The 17,357-nt window shown below is 44.5% G+C and overlaps 1 protein-coding gene and 1 long non-coding RNA gene across 8 annotated transcripts in view; one reads left to right on the forward strand and one right to left on the reverse strand.

Moving 5' to 3' along the window:
* LOC110387389 (zinc finger MYM-type protein 4-like) overlaps positions 1–8,063 on the reverse strand; it is a 38,249-nt gene extending 30,186 nt beyond the window's left edge. For 2 of the 6 annotated variants that reach the window (XR_002432480.1, XM_021375487.1), the window contains exon 1: positions 7,754–8,056. Coding sequence is in view for 5 of the 6 variants with exons in the window: in XM_021375487.1 (XP_021231162.1) it covers positions 7,754–7,795 (42 nt within the window). In the remaining variant the exon portion in view is untranslated. Of the gene's footprint in view, positions 1–7,753 lie in introns of all 6 variants that reach the window. The other 4 variants (XM_021375490.1, XM_021375489.1, XM_021375488.1 and 1 more) reach the window with 3 other exon arrangements.
* LOC110387409 lies at positions 276–5,772 on the forward strand. 2 transcript variants are annotated; one of them, XR_002432482.1, is made up of 3 exons: positions 276–344; positions 483–618; positions 2,252–5,772. It is a non-coding gene; the product is annotated as an uncharacterized LOC110387409 (long non-coding RNA). The 2 variants fall into 2 exon arrangements; XR_002432481.1 differs by having other exon boundaries at positions 483–5,772.

Raw genomic sequence — 17,357 nt, forward strand, 5'->3', positions numbered from 1 at the left:
CTATACACGTATATAAATGTATTCCATAACGAAACTATGCCCCAAAATGGGCTCATACACCTTTTTCCTGAATTAGTGCAGGGTGTTCTCTCAGCTGCCATTCACTGTGTATGGGAACTGCTGAGTGACAGCCTGAACCACTGATTGAGCACCTGGAGGAAAGACCCAGTCAACCCTGGGAGCACAGGTGGAGGCAATTCACTGTGTGACTGGAAGGAGTGGAGCCAGGCTCCACCCCTCTTAGGCCTCATTTAAGGGCTGAGTGCCCCTGAGGAAGGATCTCTTTCTGGAGATCTCTCCTTGGTGGAAGCCTTTCCCTGCGAACCCGGAATCTTCTGATACAGGTGAGTGATCTACTTCCCTTCCCTTGTAGCACCTTGCTATCGTGCTGGTCCTCCCACCTCTTTTGTAACACCTTTTCCATTGTGTTGGTCCTTCTGATCGCTACATGCTGTAATACCTTCAATTTCTTCTGCCAACAGTTTTTAAGATTTGGTGATTAAAAGGGAACAAGAGAACTCCAAAGGCAAACATGGAAGTGATGATCAGGGGCGGTTCCTGTGGTCATTCCAGACAGACTGACGAAGAGGCACCTCAATATCCCAGCATGAGTCCCAGGTAACTGCAGGATGGAAAGCATCCCCAAGGAAAATACAAAACATTCAACTTCAAATTCCCAGCAGAGCCCTCAAAATTCCCTTCCAGTTTTAAAGCAAAACTCGGGACTATTGTACTTTGAAACACCTTCGTTTAATCACTTTGAGTATTCTGCTAGGGAGTAACTAAATGGTACTTAGTGCTTTTAAGGTAGTGAGCATTCCCTAAGAGCTTACAGAGTTCTTCGAGCATGATGGAAGCAAAATTAAATGTTTTAAAACATATCCTCCTTAGCGACTCTGCCTCATTAGCTAGCACTGTACACAAAGCAATGCTCTGCCTGGTGAGGCAACAATAAATAATACAAGAAATAATGACAAAACAATTAGGTATTCCTGGAAGCAATGCGATTTAGCTTTTCTTTACAACTAGGTAAAGCACTGCTCTTATAAATATATAAAAAAAACCACACCAAACAACCCACTAGTTATGCCATTGCATCTTTTTAATGGTGTACTGGTCTTAGGATTAGCCCCTTCTTTGCTTTGAGTGGGTGGCAGAAGGACACTGCTTACTGCTCCACACAGTGTGCTCATCTGAAATAACTAAGAACCTGTCCCATACTTTAACAGCATTCCAGGTTGGCATAGCACCCACAAATCAAAGAATTAGTGTGAATTTTTTTGTGCGGGTGATAAAAAGGGAGAAGCAGCCTATGGCTACACCCTTGCTTTGTATGCAAAATTATGTCAACCCCAGACCCCAGAACAACTCAACGCACACAGGCACGCATCCTTCCAGCAAGCCTTCTGAAGTCTGATGCTAGGTTTTACAGCATCGCTAAGCAGCAAACTGTGGGAAGGAAGCAGATGTTAAGAAAACTGCGACTAAAAATAGGCAGCGATCCCTCAGTTTGTCTGCACAGCTTCCCTGCACCTACACACCGCAGCACACCCCCCCGCTTCAGCATTCTGCTAAGGAAGATGGAGTTTTTTTTCTAAGCGACTCCAATCCTCGCCGCCATTCAGGAACCAGGTGCGTGCAGCCCAGGAAGCATCCCCTGACCTTTCCCATGTAACAGCGGCAGGGATGCCGAGCTGCCAGCCGCGCCGCGCTCCGCTGCGGGCGAACCGCACTGCGTGAGCCCAAGTCAGCGGCAGGCGTCCCGCAGAGCTTATGGAGCCCAACCGTAGCCAGCCCCAGCCATCCGTACCTTCGAGCACCTGGGGAGGGAAGAGCAGAGGGTAACAAAGAGCCAGCCCGCTGCGGGTACCTGCTACAGGAACAGATCGGCGGCGGCAGGAAGAGAACCCGGCGGGGTCAGGCAAGCCTTAGAGCCGGGCGCTGCAGAGCCCCCTAGCCGCCCCCGGGCAGCAGCCCAGCGGGGAGCGCACAGCCCGGGCTGGGCCGCGTGGGCTCCGAGCGTGCCCTGGGGGAGAGGGAGCCCCGGGAGGGGGAGGGGGGGAAGAGTGAGCTATCCGGGTTTTGCGAGGCTTGTCCTCGCACACGCTCAGCACTGGGAAAGGTTGTTTTTCGTTAATTTGACTGGTTTTAGTCTAAAAGTAATGAGATGGGCGCTCCAATGCATTAAAAAAAATTCCCATTACCTGTACGCGTGAAAGGACAAAGTCAGACATTGCTCTTTTTCTTGCAGACCCCATCTTCCTGATTAAGAAATAGTTTTACTTCGTATCCTTGTTAAGCACCTTAAATGTGGAAGTTTCCTACAATCTGAGCAAGGCACATGCTGCTGGCATCGCATTTCTCCCTTCTTAGAACGGAACGATCCACCAGGATGCGCAGCGAGCAGCCCAGCGCAGAAGTGGATCGTCCCCTTCTGCCCCCAGATTTCTCCGAGATTCCTGACATTTCTGAATATTCATGGGCCGGTTTCAAACAAAGCCTCCGCCGACCTACGGCTCCCATAGCCCCGAGCACCAACGGGCCGCGAGCTGGCCGAACATCTGGAAGTTACGGTGTACTGTATTCTCCCTGAACGATCGCTGTTCTGAATCTACATCGGAGCAGAGCACTGGGAGGTGCGAGCCCCCCACACAGCGGGGAAGGGCTCACTGTGCAGCTGCTCCTGCAGGGACACCCAGGTACAAAGCGCTGCCCCATGCACAGCTCTGCAAATGAAGAAACGCGCACACCACACGTAAAGCAAACAAACCGAAGCATCCACAACAAAGGCTTGGCTTTTAAAAGCGAAGAAATTCTCTCCTTGAACCCTCACCGAACTTTCCCACTCTAGTTCAGTCACTACAACCAACGAGTGATACTGTGATTTTGGCTGAACTACAACTCCACCCGAGATTCAGACAACTCCTATTTCTCACAGCATCCGGCAGGCAAAGAAAACTGAAGCTCATAAAGTCACATGGATATAAGAAGCTCCGAAGCCAGACCTGTCCACACCACAACATCACCCATTTCTGCTGCTAAGCCCGGCGAGCAGTTATCCCAAACCAAACGTCGCGCTCCAGCATCTCATAATGAAGACGGCATTTCCCAGATTACAAGCATCTACTTAAATATTTTGGCCACATCTTTCGAAAGCATGGCTCGTTTGGACGATGACATTCTGCAAAGCACGTGATCCCTGCAATTCCACTTAACTTAGATGATGAGCACCTCATTAACTGAGTGCCATCACCATGCCCTGAAGGGAAAGCCAGTCCTCACCATACCACTGAGAAACACTGAGGACAACAACCCGGGCTGGGAGGACCAGCACGACAATCCAGGAATGATCCCTCTGCTCATTGACTCCCTCATGAGGATAACTCACCACGTTACGACTGTCTTGCTACTGTTTATGTTAATAATAATTTAAAAAAAAAGTCTGCAAAGCAAGCGATACACATTTAAAACCTAAGTCATCTGCTTCTCATGATGATCCACGCTCAAATCAGAAGCCTACAAGATGGCATTGCATGCAAATGAGGAGGATGTCCGCATGTAGCACCTTCTGCTTGTTGATAAACACAGCAGGGATTACCAGCCCTCCTTCACGGGATGCTTTATATGTTAATGGGCCCACACTGGTGAATCATTTCAGCTACCATCAGGTACCGCAAGTCTTTCCCTTCTCTTAATAGTTCGGTGCCAACAACAACTGAGGGTGAAAGCCGGAGGGCTTGGACGTGTATGCAATATTCTCTACTTCATTATCTTAGTCCTTAACAAGAGATAAGCAATCACGCAATCTGCTTTACTCTTCAAAGTTTCTTCCTAACTCAGGCATCATCTCTGCCTGTTCCACTTCACTTCCACGTTCCTCTACTCTATGATACTTTCCTCTTCTGCTCTAATAAAAATTGCTGTTTCTTTTTCCCATCACATTCGCCGCTGTTGCCCTGGTTGACTTCCACTTTTCTCTTTTCCTATCAAGAAGTGGTTCCTAAAATAGGCAGCTTAGCTGGGTGTTCCACCTTCTTTGCAGGTATTATCGCAGCTATCCAAGGCTCTTCAGAATGACATGCCTGAAAACAGGTAAGAACAGGCAGAAAGAACAGCAACACTGTGACTGGAGCTCCCAGCAAAGCTCCTGAGCAGCGCCTGAGAACTTCCCTGTTCCACGGCAAATTACGACTGTCCACACACGACCCCTACGAAAAATGAACTATTGGTACTAAAAAACAGAGCCACGTCTACTTGATTCTTCTGCCTCCCAACAAGGGACAGATGTAACATTTGCCTATTTAATCCCAGACACCCCACAACATCTTCCTTAAACTTCTCTATCCAATCAACTCGGTCTGTCACTAGATGGATATTTTGCCAAAGAAAGTACCAAAAAAGTGTCATTTTTTTTTTATGGAACACTATGATAGCTCCTACCAGGCAACACTGAACTTAATGAACACATGTGATACTCTACGCTAACTAATTTTATTTCATAAAAGCCCTCTTGAGCATGTAACATTACTTAGAACAAAGCTGAAATAATTCCACTGACTTTTGAGATGGATTTAACAAATATCAAGATACAAAAAGCAGCAGGAAGAAGTTAGTCAAAAAACAGTAACAAGGAAGAACTCCAAAATGACCCCTGCAGGAATAGCGATGTCCAGATGCACTAATTCTGCCTTGGCACCTTCTCACCTAAATGCAGTCAAATAAGCATTAGTTTATTAGGTGAGCGATTCAGCTTTTCCATCTTTTCAATGGAAATGAAGGTACTCCTCCAGAACCCTATCACATCCACCTGTCCTGTGGACCACCTGTCCAGACCTAAGAACCGGACTGTAAGCAACTGCTCATCTAAATTTGAGATTCTAAATATGCCTTTCAGTGGAAGCATTGCTAAGTTAATGGTAATTTGTATGTAAACTACTTTAGAACTTTACACTGAGTTCTCAAAATTCAACGCATATATCTGAAGTAGATACCAAACTACATTACCACTGTGCTTCTTTATGGAAAGGACAGCGTACAGCATGCTGTTGTTGGATCAGAAACACATTTTTCTACTGAAGAGTGAAAGGCTAAGATGATAGATGCCAAGAGCACACACAGTTCTGCTAACGTGTCCTGGATGAGGTATGCTCTGCTGGAGAAGACTTACTTTGAGAAGATTCAATGATCACAGAGAATAAATGTCATGAGCAAAAGCAGGATGCAGGTACAGGAGCACTGGTTTTATGCCATTAGCATACTGTTATAAAATGGATGATGGAAATCGTCTGAACTGAGGTAGTCACTGACTGAAAACCTTGTAGCAAGTTTAATGTAGAGAATCTTCTTCAAGACTTATTTATGGAAAAGCCAACATGAATGGGAATGCCTGGAAGGAATGGTGGGATACAACAGTTAGTAAACGATAGAATAGTTGAGATTAGTACTTCAAAAAACGTTGGGAGAAGCTTTGGAATTAATTTCCAGTATCCTAACCATGCAAATGGCCTTGAAGCAAGTGTAAACAGCTCACTTTCTTTTTGTTTATTATATACTGTGTGAAAAGCCTTACTGTAAAAGACTAAGGTCAATTACGCTTATTTTTTACAAGGTTAATTCAAGGATTATGACAGCAAAGCATCCTTTGAGAGGTGCTCAAGCCTTTGCAAAGAATTCTATTTTCATCACCTTTATACCACTTCAGAGTATCTAGGAAGAAAACTTTCCAAATGAGATGATCTTCAATTTTTAAATAAACCCATGAAAAATTAAAAATCTTGTGCAAACAGCTGTTTATTGATGTAGACACCCAGGTGTTCACCTCTTCACACCAAACTAATTTCCAAGAGCCCAAGTGTCAAATTTCAGCAGCTAGTGCTGTACACCACAAGCCACCCTGTCTAGCTCAATGGGTTGATTGAGTATTGTAAATAAATGATCATTCTATTCATAATGTAAACTGTTCAACACAGCAACGTTACCTACAAATTAAAGTTGAAGTGCCACAAATATTTCACTTAACTAAATTAAAAAAATGCACGTGTCTGTTATGTTAATCCTGATATTACTTAGAAAGTATGAGAAGTTGAATGTGTTAATATATTTTCATTAGGAAATACATCTGTTTTGATTTTGGGTAGAGTAAGAATTTAGCCATAAAACCTTCCATAATACTGCCAAAAAACACCACACAGGATTCTTCCATACTGTGGAGGGACATGTGGAGCAATAATTGATGGAAACTTCCAGACTTATTACCAAGCCGGCGGTTACCCAACCAACGCAACAACAGTTCTTCCTGAGACCAAGGAAAATTATACTAATTTTATGATAGTTTTTTTGTTTTATCTTAACTGGCACTTGGCAGTCTTAAGAAGAAAAAAGGCAAACTTTTTTTTTTCCCACTGGGCAATATTGAGTAACTTGTCAGATAAATTGAGTGTACCAAAGCAACAGCCATGGCAAGACCAGAAGATGCTAGGACAGAGAGCGCATAACCTCTCTGTGCAACCTGTTCCAAGGCTTGAGTGTCATCGTGGTCTGAAAGTTCTTCTTTATGTCCGCTAACTTTTCAGTTATTGGAAATGAAGTTTTATTTAAGAGTTCTTAAGTTACTGTCCTACATCCAGCCACTTCCCTTTGAACTTCTTGCAGACAGCCAAAATCTTGATCCTCCAGAGATGCGTAAGAGCTGTGAGCAATCCCGCAAAATTCTTTGACTCTGCTCGTGAGCAAGCAGAACATGGTGAAAGCCATGGCTTTAAGACAAACCAGTGATAAAAGTTCATTCCCATAGCTGCACGGTAGCCAAACGTCTGTGCAACTGCTCCAGTTATACCCTGGAAGGTCAGCTGCACTTTTTGGCAACAATTAGTTTCAATGCAAGTTTCGCGTTCTCTGCAATAAATTCAGAAAACAAAACTCCTCTCACGTGTAGGAATGGAAAACTTTTTGATGTGCTTCCCTTTTCCAAGGCTAGAGAATGGAAAAACTTCTTCATCATTGGAAATAAGGAACTGGACAGCTCAGAGACATTTAGTGGCCTGCAGAGTGCTCCACACAGATCCAAATGCAACTTCTCAGCAACAACCTCATTTCTATCATAAGGCTTTCAATGAAAAGTCACATGCATGCCACAAAAAGCACTTTACTTGTTGCAAGACTATCTTGAGCACCGCTTAGAAAGTTATTTGTCCTCAGTTCCTTCACAGGCTGCAAGACATGGGCAAGAACCTTCCACTGTTCTTCAAGCAGATCCATGCGCCCAGCATACTTACAGGCTGTGACAACGGAGGGCCAAGCCTTGGGGTTGGCATTGTTGATGGCTTTGGGAACCACCTGCATGGAGCTGCCATCTTGATGCCTCACTACACTTTGACACAGACAATTGAAATAAACTGGAGAAGAGCAACAAGAACGTTGCATTTGGAATGGGAAGAGGTTGGACAGTTGGATGGCATCGACAGCCCCTCGTTAGTTCTAAGTTTATTATTTCAGCAACGCCGAGATGCCATCAAAATGATGCTGAGATGCTCTTAACAAGGACAAAACCGAATACATCGCAGGGCGAGGAGGACCCCAGCCCTGGGGGCAGCGCCCCCCGCGCAGGGCAGCCCCGAACCCGAGGGGCCCACCCGCGATGTAGCCGGCCCGGGGCGCTGGACAGCGGCGGTGCCCGGTGGGCGCATCCCGCGGCCCTGCCCCGCCCCGCCCCCTGACCCCTCCCCTCTGACCTCCCCTCGCGCCCCCCACTCACCCTGGCGCAGGGGCCGGGCCCCTCCTCCTTGGCCTCCGCCATGTTGCGCCCCCCCTCAGCTGTCCCAGCCCGGGGCGCGGGGCCGGGGGTCACTCCCTTTCAGCCTCCCTCTCTCTTCTCGAGCGGAGATCGGGGGAGGCTCGGGGGGTGCCGGGGCCAGCCCCGCGCCCTGCTGCGGCAGGAGGGGTGCCGGGGGGCCCGGCGACTCCTCAGGGCGGCGGGGGGGGGTCGTACCCGCCAGGCCGCGAGCCCTCTTAAAGCTGCAACGACAAGCCCAGCGCGGGGTCGTAACGCGCATGCGCCGCGCGCCTGCGCACTACCTCCCGGCTCCGCCTCCCGGCCCCCCCCTGCGCAGGCGCGTTGCGGCCTCCTCAGTGTCTGGCTCGGTGGCTCCCCCAGGGAGGTTGGGGAATGAGGGTATGGTGGATCTGAGGACTAGGGCTTTTCTTGGCCACTTCCAGGGAGGTGTAGGGATGGAGACGCAAGACTTGACTTGGGTTATGTCAAGCGATGACTGGTTTGACTGGCCCCATGGCGGCCACAAGGCCCATGATGGCATAGCGTGGCTGGCAGGCCGTCTGCGTCATGGTGATGGATGCTGCAGGCCTCACCTCACACCTCGCCTTACACCTCGCCTCACAGCCCACCTTGCACCTCACCTCACAGCCTGCCTCGTGCCTCACCTCACGCCTCACCTTGCACCTCACCTCACCTCAAGCTTTGCCTCATGCTTTGTCTCACACCTCACCTCAAACATCATGTCCGACCTCGCCTGGCGCTGTGCCTCGCCCATGAGATTTGCATCTTGGCTCCCCTCACAGCCATGGCTGCGCCCCCCAGCTCCATGGTCCGGCGCCGTGAGGCTGCCATGGGGATGGATGCCGTGGTGTAAAACAAGCCAGGGTCATCGTGACTTCATTCAGGAGAGCTCCAGAAGTTGACATGTTGGACTTGCAGCCTTCCTGTTGGACGAGGGTATGTATTTGTTGATTTGACAGGGTGCTCAGCACGCTACAAAACATAATTTAACAATGTTATCATATCCCAAACCCATAGCAATAAGGGGGTGTAATGTCCCTTTGAACCTAAGTCTATTCACTTTCAAATTGGTACCGCTATGGAGCTTTGAAGGACTTCCTTCCTGTGCTGAATCTACCATGGAGTGGTTTTGAAGACCACATGGAGTATTTCCAGGACATTGAGTTTTTTTCACTTTATTGAAATCAGCCTAAAAACCTGTTTGGCTTTTTTGTTTGTTGTGCCTACGCTGTATTACTCATGAATGAACCATTATGATTTTTTTTAGTTTAACATTTATTAGTACAACTGTAAAACGGCCATGCTTTTAATGTCAGAATGGATGTTTTATATTTGACCATATATTTCCTCATCTGATATCAATCAAACATTGATGTAAGGGCTGTTTCTACAAACTCCGAAGACTTAATCCCATGAAGATTTGCATATCTGTTTACCTTGAAATACCTGAGAGGTCACATTTCATTTGTAAAAATTGATATAACTCTTCAAGGTTAAAGCCTAAATATTTTAAGCTTTGTAACATTGCTTGCAATTTTCATGCTTTCCAATACTTAAGACACTCAAAATGTTAGCAAGGCATAGGCCTATTAAAAAAAAAAAAAACAAGATACCATAAGATACAAACCGTTGCCATTTCTATGGTGAACAATGTCAAACCTTGCTAATACCTACAAGTGGCTGGTAAGAACAGCATGTTCCTTTCTCCTTACAATTTAAATGATCTAAAAGCTTGGTAAAACTTAGTCCTACAGAGAAATCTCCACTGCCTAGGTTTGTCAGATTTGCACAATTAAAGGGTGGTATTGAGCAGCAGATGCATTTCAGCAGTAATTGAAATGAATCTTAAGCAAACGCTGGTCTTCATCTGGCCTAAAATGTTTGATGCATAGTATTGGGACTCATTTTGGAAACGCTGTCAGATGTCTCCTTAGAAGCAGCTGCATTCCAGTGACAGAGACGTAGTTAATGAATATAATATTTTAATAATGTTTAACAATAATAATTAGTAATACAATAATAATAATGCTTTTCACAACCTCAAATATGATGTAATTCTAGTTAATGTGTCATTTTGTTAAATTTCTTAAAGAATTTGGGATTCCTTTTGACAAAAGATATTGTAGGTAGACTGCAAGCTTAAAGTGAAATTAAGTAACACTTCAAAAATTACTTTTATCCTTAGATTGTTGCGGGTAAAAAATATGAGTATTTTAATCCATTTAATGGGCACAAAATGCAGTTGCAATAAAATATTTTAATGTGAATTCATATTTATCTTGGTTTTGATTTGTGAATAGCTAGAAAATCTAAATATAGGGCTGCCACATCTCAGGTTTCCGCCAGGCATGTCCACTGAGGCCCTGACCAGACAGCAGGGCACGTGGATGCAGTGCATAAATGGCCTCTGAACATGCACAGATTTCTCAAAAGCATTTGTGTAGTAGCACAGATGTGTCATACATGTGCTGAAAATGCATGTATTTTTGAAAGATGTTTACTAGAACAACAGAAATTATGAAGAAGAAGGCAAGGACCCTTTTACAGTATAAATATTTATAAATGATCTAGATCGTAGCAACAGTGTTGAGAAATCCAAGTATTCAAAAGTCAGAAAAAAACCCTAGAAAATGGTATTCGTTTATGAATTAAAAATGTAACAATAACAAATGTATTTATTTGTTCTTGTTGACCTCTGGTTTCTGAGTCAGGGTGCGCTTCCTTTACATTTTCAGTCTTAAGCTTAGAAAGTGCGTGTCTGGAGGGAGTTGTTTGGTTGGTTGGCTTAATTAAACCTTTGTTTTCATGTAACCACAGCTCCAAAAGCTCAGGCATTCAGAATAACCTCAAATCCCAGTAACATCAGACGACTTCACAAAGCTGTTGTGATAACCTCTTTGGGCTACGTTGCATATTTTTATTGTATTTTAGAAAATGAAAATTTTGTATAACTTGCCCAGAGCACGCTAACGGAAAGAGACATCTTTATTTCATTGAATGTCTCTCATAAGTAAATTACGGAGCTGATGGAAACATTTGAGCTTTCGCTATGCAACTGAAAATGCTTTCAGACCACTAAACAAACAATGTTGTTAAAAATAGATCCTGTCATTAAAATGGAGCATAATAAAAGCAGATGCTATTGAAATTTATGCTTGATGGAAGGTTTGCTTAAGCTGATACTGTGGACAGATGAGAGAGTGGCAATAAGCATGGACCATTTAAAGCTGTATTATCACGGGTATGTGTGCTGCTTAGATGCATCTCTGCCCTTTCTGTGAATAGGGCATTTGAAGTAGTCAAGCATGTTTTCCAGCTTGTTCAGACCTGACATAATTTTGACTCTAAATGAACTGTGTATGTATTAATGTGGCTAAAAGAGACTCTGTAAAATATGTAGATAATGTGGTGATGACTAATGTAGAACAGACCTAGATAAATGCCTTGATAATGCAGGGAAAAGATAAGATTTTTCCACAGAGTATTGTGTTTGAATTGCTCTTTAATTTACCCCTGCAGTGCCCATATTATAATCTGCTGCACAATTCTGCGTGAGACTATTTGTCTTTAAAACAGTGACATTTAAAAAAAGAAACCACGAAGCTCCTTTCACATGCAGGCTGCAGTTCAATGAACTGGATGAATGATCTTTGCACATACCCACGGGCATGTACAGCTGCATAGAGATCTCCCAGAAAACCAGCCAGCCCTACATACTGAGATCCAGACACTCCTTCCTCCATTCGAGCACGGGTTCTATTCAGGGAATTGTAGGTGCTGGGAGTACTGCCGCGTGGTTTTGGCTGAACACAAATTAACTGAATAATCCGGATTCCTTTTCAGTGAGCTCAGTGAGCATCCTAATTGGACAGGCTGTGTAAGGGGCTGTTGCATCTATCGTACCCGCATTTGGGCCAATGGATAGACTCAAAAGACCAATGCAGAATGTACAATAAGTGTATGGGAGTCTGATGTTGGCAGAGTTGTGTCTGTTCTGACTTCCAGGGTAGCACCCGTTTGCTTGAGCACAGCACTGAGGCTGTGGGACAGGAGGACATGAGAGTGGAGACAGCATTGTCTAGAAGGCTGAGGGAGCAGAACTTGGAGAGCTGGGGGAACATGAGACTTGAAGGGCAGAAGGCCTTGGAGTTGAGCCATGGTACCTTGGGTCCTTCTTTGTCCATGACATTGTGGGGGACTGAAACTGGGTGTGATGAGAGGCCAACTCAACTTCACGTGTGAAGAGATGCACTAGGCAGTGCTAATGGGAGCGGAAGCAACAACTTTCCTAAATTCCCAATTCCCAGCTTTCTTAAATTCCTAATTCCCAACCTAATTCCTTCCCAAGACAGAAGGCTGTCTATAGCCCAGAAGAGACAATGCTGGGGAGCAAGATTAAGGGGTTGCTGTGAGCACGAGAGCCAGGACCTGGCAGCAGTGTGCTGCATTCTGCACTCTGGTCCCCTGAACCTGGAGGTACCCACCAGCAGAGCAGCAGTGACAGCTCCAGAGGAGATGAGCTGCCAGCAACCTTTTCTATCCAGTAGATGGGCAGAACTGCCAAAAGCTCTTAGCTTTAGATGGCTCTGCTTCCAAGGCAGGGCTGTAATGACCTAAGCAAAAACAGGGAATGTTTCAGAGGGAATGAAATGGTTAGCAGAGGCTTCTCTCGCTGCCTGAGCAGAGCAGGGGGACAGGGCTCTAGGTCTGTCTCACAGCACGGGGGCACACGGTGACGTCAGGGGCCTGCACAGGTCCCCTTGGCTTGAGGACAAAGGCCACCAGGAGGCTTGGAAACGACAAAAATTGAGGAAAGAGAGAAGCGAAGTTTTAAAAAGCCATACATTCACAGCTTGCTTAGTCACAGATACGCAAGCGCAGGAGGGGTGACAGAGGCCTATTTTCATCCTGAAACTCCCCCTCACGTCCCAGACTTGCTTTGCTTGGCTGTGTTTGCTGTGGAGATAACATCCCCTTCCCCCACCACCCACAGATTACTGGAGGAACAGCCGTTGCAAAAGGGAAAAAAAAAAAAGAAAAGGCAGTTGCCTTACCCTGCCTGCAGGAGAAATGTCAGGAAGTGTCTGATGGTGGGTGGGATGAAAGGAGGAAGCTGAGCTCTAAAGAGAATATTCTAGCTCTGCTCGTGCAAACAAATGCCCCTCTGTATTTTGCTTGATAAGAACATACAGTGGCAGTCTTCCCGTGAGCAGCAGGTGAATGGAGTCGTCTCTTACACATCTCCAAGGGATTTGATTTGTCCGTGCTGCATTGTCCAAAGCACTCAGTGAACTGGAGGGTGAAAAAGTGTAAACAGCTCGGTGGAAATACTAGCATCATTAATAATTAATTGTATCTTCTTTTGTAATGGGAATGATGCAGTGTTAATTATGAAGCTGACTTCTATTTGGATGGATTTATGGGCGTGTATGAAATTTGGACCAGGATTTAAGTTCAGTGCAATCATGCTTTTATTCTAATTACAGTAATTATAAATCCATTCCGCATCTTCTTTTGAAGTCTATATAATACAGACCTTTGTTTTTGCAGACCAAATGTGGCAGTACTCAAGTTCACTCAGTGAATCTGGTTGTGAATAGAAAGGAAACTGTTTTCATTCATTGTCAAAGTGCAACCCTGTGGAAATGCAAAAGTGCACCAGGAGCACAGATAGTGCTAAATGCACTAAATTTCTAAAGTCACAGTCAACAGTGATGAAGGAGCTTAATTGCATATGTCATGAAATATTTAAATAGCTAGTGACCAGCATGTGCAAATCTGGTATCTAGACTTTTACAGCTATTTATGTATTATAAACAGCTGATGCTACTCTGTGCCAATGACTCAATCTTTTTTACTCTGTAGCCTTAAAAACTGTGAGTACGCCATCCAAAAGTCACTATTTCTTGCAGTGCATTTTGAAGCTTATTTTTTGCTCTTGATCATCTGTTGTGAAAAAGTCTATGGCAGAAGTTCAAAACTTGGACAGAGAAGAGGACTGGGGTCCTTACATCCTCCTATGCATTGGTGCACTTAGTCCATAGCAGATCACAGGAAGTTAGTATGGAGAGAAAGCAAAAAAATCCTGTTTGTTGCAGTAAGTATTCTTCCATGATCATTAACTGCTTTCCACCTACATTCAGGCCTTGCTTACGCTACCAACATAGCCTTATTGGTAAGGTTTGACAATGACAACCCACTTCATAGAAGCAGAAGTTTACACCACATTCAGAACAGATTATTGTGTCAAGGCACAAGGGAGGAAATACTGTTTTTTTCTTCGTGTGTCTTTAGTTTTCTTTTTTCATCTGCTCTTCTCTCTTTCCTAACAGTCGAAACTCCCACCCCATATCAGCTTTCTTCCTGTAGCACAGCCCTGTGCTGCTTTGATCAGCAGTGGAAGAGTTAGTGTAGCTGACTTGTCATCTCTGAGCATGTAGAGTAATAAAGGGTGAGATTAGAAGGAACTCAATGAGACGTTGTTTCAGGCTGCTGGCAGGCTCTGGTAGGCACTGTGGTATGGTGAGATTGAGAGGTTATTATTTGCCTTAATAAGATGCCAAAGCTAATATTGCTTAAAATAGTGAAGTGTCAGACTTTTGCAAAATCTCAGTGTGCTCAAGGTCAGAAATTTTGCCTGGGATAGACATCAGGTTGTCAGAAAATCAGTTCTCTGTGAAGTCTACTCTGTTCTGGTGTTACAGCAATATAAATTTTATCTTTGTCTTCAGAGAGTTCCTGAAAATTGACATGAGTAATCTACGGAGTGCCCACTTTCTGTTTGTTTCCAGTCTTCCCTCTTTTGGTCTTTAACATTTTCAGTAAGTAATGGCAGTCAGATGGAATACCTTGTGGATCTACCACTTTTCTGCCTCACTGGTACTGTGGCAAGCATTAACCACAACTGCAGCTTAGAAGTGCTGGAATTTTTGCAGAGCTATTGTATATATTTTTTGTTGAGTGTCTTTGTCCGTGGGAATGAAGAACGGGATTATCTTTAACAGCTACCTTCCATTCTAGTCACACATTTATTGTCAGTGATAAAATCTTAAATTATCTTAAGGGAAGAAATGAAGGCTGTTAGCTGTATGGCAACAGGATACATTTTAGTTATGCATATCTTTTGTCCCTCCACAGCTCAAAGAAACGTATAGATTGATTGCTTTGTCGTACAGCTCTGCTGCTTGCTTCCTGCAAGCCAGTAAGCATCCTTAACTCAATTGATTTCATTGGAAATGGAGGGCTCTTGGAGCCTCTTGGAAGACTTAGTTGGCACGCTCCTTCGTGCCTTCAGCAGACACGCACAATATGTACAAGCATCACTCCATCCACTGGCAGAACACAGCTACTGCTGAGTAAGGAGAAAACAGGCAGCCAAGGGGTGGGAGAGCCTGGTTGTGTGAGTGCTTGAGACACCAGATTCCTTTTCTCATCTTGCTGTGGATTTGGACAAGCCACAGGACTTCCCCCATCTTGGAGCTCTCTATTTTTAAGTTAAGGTATTAAGTTGAAAATGTTAAAAGTAATGAGGTGATCACAGGCAGTGGCAATGGGAGCTGCATGGTATGAATGATAAGTAGGTGTAGTCTTCTTCAGTTACAATAGCAGTGTAGAGCGTTTCCTTCCAGGGCTTAGTGATTCCTTTTTTCAGGCCAAGTGCTTGTCTCACCCATCCGGTCTCACCAAGTGAGCTCTCCCTCCCAAACACTGCAACACATAGTGGTACTGAGAAGTGAAGAAATATTCTTGGATCTGATGAGCAATGCGAAGCAATGGCAAACAGACTGGAGGTACCTCTATGACCTCCCACACCAGCTGTGTTCTCCATCATGGGGGGAGAGGTAGAGGGAAGAGTGAAAGGTAAGAGCTGAGGGGGGTGGGCAAGGAGGGGAAGTTTCCTGTTACATTTCCTCTTGGTGTTCTGACTGTTTCTTTCACAGAAGACCTAATCTGTGTGACTGATACTGGTTTGGATTTTGGTAGAGGATTCGGAACTTTTGCTACTTAAGACATTTCAGGAATTTAAATTAGTTCGGAAAATTAAAAAGGGAAAATCCTGATCCTTAACTTTGCTGGTGGAAAGAACAGTCTCCAACAGATCTGTGAACTTTTGGTGTTTATTTTGTTCAGATAGAAGATTTCCCTGCAGATACTATATTGCTTTTTCTGTAGACTCTTGAACCTGATTCGGCTTTCATTTATTTGACGATAAATCAAGATTATATCCAATGAAATCACGGTGTTGCTGTGCAAAGACAATCAACTCGTCCCTCCCTGCAGTCATTCGCTGCATTTGCTTTTCTATCTAATCTCTTATCTGGCCCTACATTACTTACAGTCATCTGGCTTTAAGAATGGCCTACAGGCGTATTTGTCATAGTGTACAGGAAAAACCTCTTGGAAAGGAGATTTAATCAGTACTCAAGCAGGGAGTGAAAACAGTAGAGGGAGGAAGAGGAGAACTCTCATCATCAAGTGCCACAGGAAGGCTGCTGAGAGTTCTGCTGTGCAGCTGAAGAGCCGTTGTAGCTATTTGCCACTCCTTTCATCGTGTCTCAGCTTTATGTACCAGATGTTGCTGTAGGCATTTTAATTCCTCTTTTATTCTTTAAAGGTGATGCTGTTATTCATGAAACTGTTGAGCACTGGAATAATGAAACCGTTCTGCAGAAATCCCTGCTGTTCCAGACAGGTTATGAGAAAGCACCACAGACTTGACTCGCAGAGCCTGCAGCAGGGTGAGTACACCAGCCTGCACTTTTGGAGTGCCTCACTGCTATGAGCTCTCTGTCCGCTCCCGCCTTTTGCTTCCTGATTATTATTTTTTTTTAATTACTGAGCATCTCTAGTTCTGTGATACTACTTGAATTTGTGCAAACAGCCTTTCTTAACTAAAGATAACTCTCAGCTTGATGGCTACTGAGACGTTCATAACTTCAGACCTCAGTGTCTGCCTGCTTTCTACAGACGCCTTCCAAAGCCTGCAGCAGCTGTTTTTCTATCTTCAGTTGTGGAGCACTTCAGTTTCCAGTCTCAGACACAATGTTTATTTAGAGTGGAACATACTGTGGGGAACGTCTCAAGCTTTCCTCCTCAGTGTTTGTTTTTGTATGAGAACAACAAGCTGCCTAGTGTGAATATTTACAAAACTAGGTGATTGCTAGCAGAGGTCATTTTTATTTCAAGCCCTCCTAGCTACATTCATGTGTCTTTGATTTCAAGCCCAGGATAAATAGCGCTGTTGCAGTTACAGTGTTGCAAAAACACGTACTCGTATCCTGGCCTCATGGAAGTTCAAAGCTACTTTGTGTATTTCAAATAAGTTGTCTAAATTTATGCAGATCTGGGACCACACATACTCACTATTTATTTGAAAGGACGATAAAGTAATAACTCTCTAAAATACAGTTCACTTGTACTTAGGGTGCCACAAAGCTGAAAACAACTCTTTTATACTCAATAATTTTTGAAGCTTTCAGAAATAATTGAGTACTGTAAGGAGGCCGTGCCAGTTGTTTGTAAAAGCCAGTCCCAAATTTCTTCTTCCAGCGCTTTAACCTCTGAG

This window comes from Numida meleagris, chromosome 22 (assembly GCF_002078875.1).
Source record: "Numida meleagris isolate 19003 breed g44 Domestic line chromosome 22, NumMel1.0, whole genome shotgun sequence".
NCBI lineage: Eukaryota > Metazoa > Chordata > Aves > Galliformes > Numididae > Numida > Numida meleagris.